The 11,996-nt window shown below is 37.0% G+C and overlaps 1 protein-coding gene across 1 annotated transcript in view; it reads right to left on the reverse strand.

Moving 5' to 3' along the window:
* ZFC3H1 (zinc finger C3H1-type containing) overlaps nt 1-11,523 on the reverse strand; it is a 57,333-nt gene extending 45,810 nt beyond the window's left edge. The window contains exons 1-2 of the mRNA XM_042782489.1: nt 10,929-11,523; nt 4,670-5,086 (exon numbers count right to left, since the gene is read on the reverse strand). Coding sequence (XP_042638423.1) covers nt 4,670-5,086; nt 10,929-11,523 — 1,012 coding nt within the window. The remainder of the gene's footprint in view (nt 1-4,669; nt 5,087-10,928) is intronic.
* Nucleotides 11,524-11,996: the final 473 nt, after the last annotated feature.

Genomic DNA, 11,996 nt, shown 5'->3' on the forward strand with positions numbered 1-11,996 from the left:
ATGAGACAAAGTATATGTGAACTGCTGTATGAAAAGTGAATTTACTCTGTAAATCTTCACCCAAATCCTAATTAAAAAAAAAAAAAAATTAGTGTTTTTAGTACACACACACAATAAAAGAAAATTTAAAGAGAATGTAGATAAAGGTCCTAGAGAAGGTAGGAGAACATTCATAGGAATTCACTTTATAATGGAGAGTAACCAAGACAAAATCAGAAACTTTGTGTTTAACTTTCAAACAAGAAAAAAAAAAAAGTATGAATAAAAATAATCAAAAGGTAAGAAAAAAAGAAAACAAAAATTAATCCAAATATCAGTAATCATAGTAACTGAATGGACTATATGTTCTTGTTAAAAGCGAAGACTGTCAAACTAGATTAAAAATGAAACCTAACTTGATGTTATATACAAGTGACACCTAAGACATAACAATATAGTAAGATCAAAAAGATGGAAAACAATATACAAAGCATAAAAATTACTAAGGTAATGGTAGTGAGACAAACAATCTTTTAAGCAAAAATTTTAGAGATGACTATATAATAATAAGTCAATTTCCCAGCTTCCAAGTATTTAAAGCAAAAACTGGAAAACACAAAGTCACTGTACTAGTGGCAGATTTTAACAAATTTCTCTCAGTAATTAACAGATCAAGCAGATCAAATATTAAAGATGATGTTGCTGTTGTTATGTGCTTTTGAGTCAGACCTGACTCATAGCGACCTCCTTGGGTTGCCCAGGCAGTATCACTACGGAAGTAGACTGCCCAACCTTCCTTCCGAGGAGTGATATGAATGACTAAAAAAGCTTGACTTAATCTGTACATTCCCCTCAAGCACACACAGAACAATTACAAAAATCAATCACATGCTCGACAATAAAGCAAGTTTCTACAAATAATTTTAAAGGTTTAATTATATAGATTTCATTCCCTGACAATGTGACTAACTTAAGTATCAGTAACAAAACACAGAACTAGAAAATCTATGTGTAAAAGTTAATATATGCTTTCAAACAACCACCAGATCAAGAAAAAAAATTAGAAAGTGCTTAAAACTGCATGGAAAAAAAAAAAAACTACGTACCACAATGCAAGATGCAGCTGAAGTAGAAATTTAGAACCTTAAATGCACTTAGTAGAAGACAGGCTGAAAACTAATGAGTTTTAAAATCTATGGACTAATCTCCAGGGGAATTAGAGAAGATTTTTGGTTTTTTTTCAAAGATAAAATTTATAAATGCTTTGACACAGTGCCTAAGGCATTTGACTGCTAACCAGAAGGCTGGCAGTTCAAACACACCAGCCACTCCCTTTGAAGGAAGACTGCGCAATCTACTTCCGCAGAGATACCACCTTGGAAACCCAAGGAGCGGTTGCTACAAGTCGGATTCAACACAATGTCAGTGAGTTTAGGTGTTTTTTTTGGTATTTTTTAATTGATAATAAAAAGGTAAGAGATTCTTAGGAACAGCTGTTCAAACATTTTACAACTTACAGAAAATGAAGACATTACTAGAAAAACATAGTCCTCTTAAACTAACTTTATCAGAAATTAATAGCAATTTAAAACCTTCCTCCTTCCCCCACTAAAAAAAAAAAAAAAAAAAAAAAAACCCTCCATCCAACACCAGACACATTTTCCAGTAAGAGCTTCCAAATATTCCAGGAATTACTCCAATTTTAAACTATTCCAGAGAACATAAAGGAAAACTATCCCCTATTCATTTTATAGGAGCTCTGGTAGCATAGTGCCTAAGGCATTTGACTGCTAACCAGTAGGCTGGTGGTTCAAACCCACCAGCCACTCCTCGGAAGGAAGATGGGGCAATCTACTTCCATAGTGATACTGCCTTGGAAACCCAAGGAGGGGTTGCTATGAGTCGGGTCCGACTCGACGGCACACTACAACAAACAACAAATTCATTTTATGAGTATCATAACTTAATGCTAAAACTTGACAGAGAAGGGAAAAAATTACAGGTCATGAATACAGAAAAATTCTAAACAAGTATTAGCAGTTATTCATAATTGCCCCAAATTGGAAAAACCTGTATGTCCCTCAACTAGGAAATGGCCAAACTGTAGGACAGCTATACAGTGGAATACTGCAAAGTCGAGTCCAACCCATGAAGACCCCTGAAATGCTCTCAATATACCCCTGAAATGTTCTCAAATGCCTGAAAAGTTCTCAATATACAAATGGCTGATTTTTCAGAAGTATCTGTCAAGTCTTTCTTTCAAGGCACCTCTGGATGGACTTAACTCTTCAACCCTTTGGTTAGCAGCTGAGCATGTTAGCTGTATGCACCACCTTGGGACTTCACAATGAAGTACAGGTAGTCTCCAACTTAGAACACATTTGAGTTACAACAAACTGCACTTAACGACCATCATTTCGTGTATGTGTGTTTCTTTTTTTTTTTTTGCACATTTTATCATTAGTAATATGTACTACAAATAATGTAGTGCACAATTTGCTGTTATTCTCAGATGTTCACTCACAGATGTTCAATTATATGATTTATTGATCAACACTGCTGTATAGCAGAATATGACCTGATACATAACGAAGTCGGTATCAGTGTCGACATTAGAAGTTGTAACAGACAGAAAGATGGGCAATATTCAACTTTAAAAAATGACAACTGAACTGTGTGCACTTGTTACAACTCTGACTTCCCTGTTACAACACTGACAAAGACTGGATTTATAAAGATCGTCGTCGTTATGTGCTGTTGAGTCGGACCCGACTCATAGCGACCCCTCCTTGGGTTTCCGAGGCAGTATCACTACAGAAGTAGATTGCCCAACCTTCCTTCTGAGGATTTATAAAGATAAGATAATAAAAAGCAGTAATAAAAGAAACTTAAAAGAGGTATTGGACTTATGTCAGAACCGACTTATGAGCAAGTCATCAGAATGGAACCCCACTGTAAGTTGGGGACTACCTGTACTGTTAGGTTGTATCATCGAGTCATTTTTGACTGACAGAGAACCCATGTGACAGAACTGCCCCACAGGATTTTCTAGGCTATAATCTTTATAGAAGCAAATCACAATTTCTTTTTCCTGCAGAGTCATTGGGTGGGTCTGAACCATCAGTCTTTCAGTTAGCAGCCAAGCACTTAACTGTTGCACCACCAAGGCATTTTAACAATGGAATACTACTCTACAATAAAAAAAGAACTACTGATATACATAACATGAATGAATCTCAGATGTACTATGCTAAATGATGCAGTTCTCATGGCGTAGTGCCTAAGGCATATGACCGCTAATCAGAAGGCTGGTGATTCCAACCCACCAGCCACTCCTCGGAAGGAAGGTTGGGCAATCTACTTCCGTAGTGATACTGCCTCGGAAACCCAAGGAGGGGTAGCTATGAATCATATCTGACTTTACAGCAGTGAGTTTTGAGGTGGTAGAAACGGATAAGCACTCAGCTGCTAATCCAAAGACTGGAGGTTTGAGTCCACCCATAGGCACCTTGAAAAAAGACCTGGTGATTTACTACTGAATAATCAGCTGAGCAAAACCCTATGGAGCACAGTCCTACTCTGACACAAAAGGGGTTGCCATAAGTTGCAATCAACTTAACAGCAAATGGTGTGGTTAAATGGTAAACCTACTGCCACTAAGTCAATTATGACTCACAGCAACCCTACAGGACAGAGTAGTACGGCCCCATACGGTTTTCCCGGCTATAAATCTTTAGGGAAGCAGACTGCCACATTTTTCTCCTGCAGAGAGGCTAGTAGCTTCAAAATGCCAACCTTTCTGTTGGCAGCTGAGCCACCAGGGCTCCTCGGTTAAATGATAGAAGCTATAATCAAAAGGTAACATATTATATAGTTCCATTTATATGACATTCTGGAAAAGGTAAATTTCTGTAGGGACAGAAAATAAATCAGATAGGATGAGGATTAAGGTAGCAATTTACTACAAAAGGGCATGAGGGGAATTGTCAAGGGGTAATGGAACTATTCTATATTTTTATTGTAGTGATGCTGGTGATGGTTATACAACTATCTGCATCTGTCAACATCTGCAGAACTTTTAAAAATGGATAATTTTATTTCAATATAAATTATATTTTAATAAAAAAGAGGAAAAGAAAAAATTAAGCCAAATCTATGATATATCATAAACTACCTGTGTTTATCCCAGGCATACAAGAGTGGTTTAACATTACAAAATTTAATTAACACACAGTAATCCATGATATTAACAAGTTAAAGGAGAAAAATTAGATGTGTATCTCAATGAAGAAAAAAATATTTGATAATCTTCCATTCATGCTAAAATCTCAAACTAGGAATGGGGGGGGGCATTTCATACCCTGATAAAGGTTAGGTACAAAAACCAAAGACTATATTTTATAGTAAATTTTAAAAGTATGCCCCTTAGGAGAACAAAGGTGACCACTATTATCGCTCCTGTTCAACTTTTGCATTATAAATCCTGAGCAGTGTGTAAGGCTAGAAAAATAAAACAAGGACTGAAAAAAATAAAACTTGTCATTTTTCAATAATATGACGTCTACCTTGAAAATGCAAAAGAATCTATAGGTAAATTACTAGAATAATTTCAAGAAAAGTATTACCAAAATAATTACTGGCTCATTTAAAGAAGAATCTTATTACTAATTAAAATACTTAATTCCATTACCTTGACTAGATTCAGTAGTGTCAGATTTCAGGGAAAGCGGTTTTGTTCCATCTTTAACTTTTTTCAACCGGTTTTTCTCACCCGGTAAAGTCAGCTTTTGCCTGAGTGGTTTCAATTCAAATGCCTGAAAAGTTTTAACCTGTGTTTTCTCCTCAGGAGCTACTTCTTTACTTGAGTCCTTTGTAATACTGACATTATCAGAGTTTGTTTGGTCCTCAAAGTTCAATGTTTTAGAGTCTTCCTGTACATTCTCTTCTCTGCTACTCAAAGCCAGTTTTTCATCCTTATTGATGCACTCAAGTTCCAGCTGTATTTGTTTATATTTCAAAAGTAAATCTTCAAAAGTTTCTTCCCCACAGTTTTCATTTTTTGATGAATAATTCTGTTTTCTTGATGGAGATCTTCCAAAACTTTTGGCTGAACAGTGTATTAAGGAAACCAGTTTTCCAAAATTTTCCATAATTTTAATTAAAAAACATACCATATAGATGAATTTTCTCCCTTTAAAGTTTTTAAAAAAGATATTTTAAAATTACTAAATTCCATTTAATATATGTGCTGCTAATACTCACACTGATTATATGCCTACATTTCAAATTCAACAAGTATCCACATAAATCATCCACTTACAAAATCACCAGTCTCAGTAATTACCCATAGTATATCCATCATCAGTCCTTCTAGTGAGGTTATAGCATCCTTCCATCCATGGTGCTAGGGAAGCCCAAAACCAGCTAGATGTCAAAGACTCTTTTCTGGAGGAAAAGGGGAGAAACTGAATAGTTTGTCACAGATATAGATAACTTATATTTCAGATAATCAGAAGGAAACTTTTCTTCTCTTTAATTAGTTTCTTCTTCATCTCAAATAAATAATGAACACTGAAATTAGGCTAGTTTATGTATAAGAAAAATTTTCTTAAAAACATAATGTGTAAAAAGTTTATCAAGTATACGATGCAAAACACTTTAGGTAGCTCTATAGTAAAATATAAAAACTCAAACTGTATTTTCTAAATTATCCCTAAAGACTAGAATATTTAAACCAATTATATTTGTTATTTTCTTCAACATAGTGATATATGGAATAAAATTTCTTCTTTTGGGATGGCTACTTAGTTCCAAACTAATTTTTATCTACAATTCATATATATGAGAATTGCTGCATTTCATTTCTCTAACCTAGAAATTAACAAGTGAAAAGACACGTACCTTAAATGGTTTTAATACAATTATCATTTATTAATTATTCTGAATTGGCTACAATATAATTCTGAGGTTCCTTAAACATGGTTCTTCCATTATTATAATCTGGAAATGACTTGAGGGCAGTGGGTTTTATTACTATTAACTCACAGGACAAGCAGTCAGCAAGAAAACTTAAACTTCCCAATGACCAATTGGGAATAAAAAAAAAAAACTCACTGCCGTCAAGTCAATTTGACTCATAGCAATCCCTCCTTGGGTTTCCAAGGTAGTGTCTCTACAGAAGTAGACTGCTCAGTATTCCTTCCAAACCAACAACCCAACCCACTGTTGTCAAGTAGGATCTGACTCATAGTGACCCCTCCTTGGGTTTCCGAGGCAGTATCACTATGGAAGTAGACTGCTCAATCTTCCTTCCGAGGAGTGGCCAGTGGGTTTGAACTGCCAGCCTTCTGATTAGCAATCAAATGCCTTAGGCACTACCATCATCAGAGCTCCCAATACAAGAAGAATCATCAAATATCTGAGAAACTAAATGAGTGCTACAATTGAAAATTAGCCATCTTAACAGTTCTGCTTCAAAATGATTCTAGTAAATCGTTGGTTCTGATTTCTTAAAAGAATGAAGAGTCTGAGAGAAGACTAGTGTCTTAGTACTTTTTTTTTAATTTATTCTTTAAATAAACAGAATCTGGCTTTTGTTCCATCATCCACAGAAAGTGACAAGTTCCTATAAAAATCAGTATATGAACATGATCCTTTTAAAATTTCAAAATAAGATTATCCATTTTGTCAAACCTTATCTTAAACCTGACCTCTCTCCAATATTATTTGCCATGAATGGCGACCATCTCATAGTGACCCCTCCAATCCCTTCTTGGGTTTCCAAGGCAGTATCACTATGGAAAGTAGATTGCCCAACCTTTCTTCCGAGAAGTGGCTGGTGGGTTTTAACCAACAATCTTCTGGTTAGCAGTCAAGTGCTAACTCAACTCTTAGCTTCAGTAACTCAACTCTCTTATTCCCTTTTTAAAAAAAATCTTCATGGCTCCTGGCTCCTTTATCTCCAACCCTGAAATAATTGCACTTTCCAGTGAGTTTTCCCTAGCTCTTTTCTCTTTTCATTTTGAGTGTTTTCATGCATTCCCATAGTTTTATATACTTGGAAATCTGGCATGATAAGAGATTTGGGGTTCTCTGAGTTGGAATTTGATTCAATAGCAGTGGGTTTCAGGGTTTTTTTTATTTGCCACAAACTATCCCCCATACTGCTACCAGAGTTATCTTTCTACAACCCAATATTAAACAGATTACTTACATTTCATTAATAGAGTCCAAATTCTTAGCATAACATACAATGCCTTCATAATCTGACCAATGTTTACTTTTCCAATCTCACCTTTTCACTGTTACAATTTACTCAGAGCTTTGTATCAAAGTTTCTTGGTCCTTCAACCCCCAATTCAAACTTCATTTCCTCTGAGAAACCAGTTACTTGCTTCTACCCCTTACCAACTCTTGGTACATTTTGTAATTATCTGCATTTACATCTAACTCTTCAAGAGAATTCTCTAAAGGCAGGGTCTACAGATAGTGGTCAACAATATAAACAAAAAAAAAATACTAAAGACCTTGCAAACATCTGCAAAGGGAAAACACAAAGCAAAAAAACTAAAGAACAGGAAAATGAGGAAAAGCAATTGAGTTATGACTGTAACTGACTAATTTCCTTCAAGACAAGGATCTCACTATTTTAAAAATCCTACAATAGTTGTGCACAACTAAGCCATTCAACTATTTGATAAATGAATAATTGCCTATACAGGCAATTACACGGCATAGCTATGATCAAACCAAGACTTTAAAAGTTTAATTTTACACTGATCAAGCTCTAATTTCTAACTGAAACCTGGCATTTAAAAAAAAAAAAAAAAAAAACCTGCAATTCAGCCCTTTCAGTTACAGCTGAAAATGAAATGATTTTTCACTGATAATAGACATTGGTCTAATTATGTTAGCTCACATATGATCCGAAAGTTTCAAAGAGTAGTTATCCGAGAGAGACATATGCTAAGACAGAATAAAGTATTAAGAAAAACTGTAAGTGAATAAGAATGAAATTAAGAACTTCAATAGAATCTAGTTTATTCCATTTCTTCAAAATTGTTTATCTCATACCTTTAATTATTGTAGAGGAAAATTTTACAACAAAAAAAAATCCCATTTAGGCTACATCATTTCTAAATTTTAACTCATAGCAACCCGATAGAGTAAAACTGAACCAAAGGGTTTCCAAGGCTGTAATTTTTACAGAAGCAGAATGACACCTTTCTCCTGCAGAGTGACTAGTAGGTTCGAACTGCCAACCTAGTTAAGAGCCAATCACTTAACCACTGCTTACCTCACTTCTACCTTATAGATTTTATCATGAGAAAACAACATACAAAGCTTTATTATTTCAAATTCTTTATGACATCAATGTTGTACTTAGTTCATGTTTCCACTGTGTGATCGTGATTTTTATTTTACAAATATTGAGTAAAAAAGAAATTAGTTATTCTGTGATTTATTTCCACTTCACTTCTAGATTATGGAAATAGGTCACAGAATAACTCATTACTTTTTTAAATGCTTTATTTATAAAATAAAAATATCATTACGATCATAGTGGATATATGAAATAAGTACAACATTGATGCCAAAAGGAATTTGAAGTAATAAAGCTTTGTATGATAAATTTAGTTTGCTCACAATATACAAGAGCCGAGGAACTATATTTCCTTCTCAAATTCTAACTAAGAACACTACGTCTAGGATACTTCACCAGGAAACAATGAGCAGGCGATCAAAACAAGCAGATTTTTAAGTACAGCATCTGCAAAAAGAAAAAAGCAAGAGAGCTTATTTCTGACAAGTTACTATAAAAATCAGTACGTTCCAAAAATGAACATGATCCTTTGAAAATTTTAAAGTTTCACTAATTTAGTTCATCTAATTCTCCCAACATTCTTGTCTATTATCCCAAATGCTAAAAATTGAGATCTGGTAAAGTTAAATAACTAGCCCAAAATCATGCAGTCAGACTGGATATTTTTCTGTACTTTTTCAATCATATGGTTGTTTGTTAATAAAAACATACATGCTTAACAAGCCGTAAACGTATATGACAAAGGCCCAAATTTTTATTGAATAAATGAACATTAAATGCATACAGAAAAAGGGAAAATGGCAGGCGGTAAGCAAGCCCACCCATCACCCCCTCATCTAATACAGAAGTTAAAAAAGTTTTGAACTCCTATGTTGTTGTTGTTGTTTGCCGTCGAGTCGGCCCCGACTCATAGCGACCCCTCCTTGGGTTTCCGAGGCAGCATCACTACGGAAGTAGGACTGCCCAACCTATAATACCTTTTATTTAAAATTTGATTTTTTTTCACACTAAGCTATGATCAAGTACTTACATTTGTCTCCCCAACAAAAACTACAAGTTTTATCATTGTATCTTTTTAAAAAACTACACATATATATGCTAAAATACCCATTCTGTATTTAGATTAGAATTAACTGACAAAGCCATACATCTTAAAAAAAAAATGCTGTGGGCAAAGGTTTTCCAACCTTATTAAACAAACTTCCTCTGTTAAGTATCTACATGATTTTCTCTGAAACAATCCTGGAATATACCTAACCCAACTCTTGGTTGTAGAAGTTTTTTCATGGCACTAGAAACAGAAGCTGCTGTTTCTTACCTGAATGTATGTTCCTTGCTTGCTGTATTTACATCATGACATCAAGGGAAGACCATTTTCGCCCTATTCCATAAAAATTATTGTCTTTCTTAATTATGTTCTTTGCCTGCTTTACATCATGACATCTGGTGAGGGCCATTCTGGCCCTAAGTATTCCATAAAAATGACTTGAGTATCTTACAGATGTCATTACATATACATTTCATACACAATAAATACAAAAAAAGCATTAAACCATGGACATTACATCCAGTGATGTAATGCACTTCAGTGAAGTACTTTTATGTGGTTATCACAGAATAAAACACAGTTCTCCAAACTTATCATAAAACAGCAAACCTTCAGATGACTTATTCCTCAGATAAATATTGAGTAAACTCAGCAATGTTAAAGATAACTAAGGATGAGGCTAGAGGGAGCAAAAAATCAGGTATTTTGCTACTTTGCTTCTCTACCCACCCTACCCACTTCCCACAGCTTGTAATTGTTGTTGTTGTTATTATTATGTGCCGTCGAGTCAAACCCGACTCATAGGGACCCCTCCTTGGGTTTCCAAGGCAGTATCACGACGGAAGTAGGATTGCCCAACCTTCCTTCCGAGGAGTGGCTGGTGGGTTTGTAATATGTTAATATAAAAATGTTAAATGAAAGATAAATAAAAAATTTATCTTTCTCTCTCTGGTTCACAATTCAGATATAAAATGTCCAAAAGGTAAACAAATGAACAAGATTTTAAGGGGATGAAGCTTTCTAAAAAGACATATATCATCCAGGTCTGAATTAATCCAGTTGGTAAAAGCATCAGATTTTCAGTTGTTTGTTCTTTCACTTTGAAAGGCAGCAATGGTGAATAAAAGTAGGCGTATAGAAAATACAACTTAACAATCTTCAATGTTATAGTGCACTGTGATATAACAGTATTCACAAAAGTGTTCATTTTTTTAATCCCCTAACAATGTAAGTCATCTTCACATAAAACACAAAATTCTTGTACCAGCAAAAACAAATGCTACTATTCTGGCTTCTGACGTACTATTTATTATAAATGTGATTTTAGACTGTCTTTGACTCCACTAGCTTGGCCTCAATCCATAATATGCAAAAGTTAAACCAAGAATATACCCAATAAATCAATCTTAAGAAACATTACGGTATGACACGTGAGTATCAACAAACTATAAAGTACTTCATATTGACACAGTGACAAACGGTTCAGAAAAGTTACACACATTTCATAAACCTCGTAATGACGCTAAAGGGAACTTTAGGAAGTGACACACCCAGGGCAGACCGCCACGTTAAGGATACAACTCTTCCGAGGTGGAGAGGACTCTCGCCAGCTCTGACTGCTGCTGAATCCAGATCCCGTTCCTCCTCCCAGGGGAGGTCTGCCCCCCGGCTTGCCTCCTCGCTCACCCCCTCCTCGTCCCCGACTCCAGCGACTCCCACCCCGGTAAGGCCTGCTTCGAAAGCGGAAACGGTCCAAGGCGATGTGACTCCGCTCCCAAAAGGACGGTCGGGAACTGCTTTCGGACAGTGAGTTTGAAGGCATTCGCACCGAGGGTGGGTGAGACCGGAACGGCTCTTTGGGTCGGTAGCTGCTGTGTCCCCTGAGGTGGCCTCGCTCAGACGCGTGCCGCGAGCGTGAGAAATTCCTCAGCTGCTGTTGAGAAGAGGACGACGATGAGGAGGAGCCACCGCCTCCGCCGGATCCACCGCCCCGGGTCGGGTGAGGAGGCCTCCGCCGCGGATACGGTAACAGCCCACCGCCACTGCTGCTGCTGCTACTGCTCCGGCTCCGGCTGTTATTATCGTCGTCGCTAATCTCCCCATCTTCTAGCTCCCCCTCTTCCTTGGGCGAGAGGCCGCTGGAGGCCGGGGCCGGAGTATCTGCGGTCGCCATCCGGAGAGCAGTGCCTTCCACACAACCTTAGCCCTCCGTCCGGGGATCCGCCCGACAATTGCCTTCTCCTCACGTCTTTTATTTCCTAACGGGTCAGGTCGGTGCGGCCTTACCCTACTCGGACACCTAGCGGACTCCGCTCTCCAACTTCCCTGCTCAGATCTTTCTCGCCGGACCGTCGCAACCCAGATCCCTTCCCTAGCGCCCCCTTGCTTCTTCGCGATCCGGGCTCTTCCGCCTGACGAGAAAGGGGCTCTGGAAGTGGCTGTGCACGCGACGTCACTTCCTGCGACACACAGGAAACAAGACTCCGAGCTCACGCGATAATAACAGGACTACGCGATGCTCATGGGTAGTTGCAGTGTTTTTGTCCTCTTGTCTTCACGTAGCTAAATTCGAGATTGGAACGGCTAAGTGAGTGCCTGGGTGGGCGGGCCTGTTGCTAGTTGCAAGCATTGAGGGGCTTCATGGTA

This window comes from Orycteropus afer, unplaced genomic scaffold (genome assembly GCF_000298275.1).
Source record: "Orycteropus afer afer isolate SDZICR_OR568_19922 unplaced genomic scaffold, OryAfe1.0 scaffold00339, whole genome shotgun sequence".
Lineage (NCBI taxonomy): Eukaryota > Metazoa > Chordata > Mammalia > Tubulidentata > Orycteropodidae > Orycteropus > Orycteropus afer.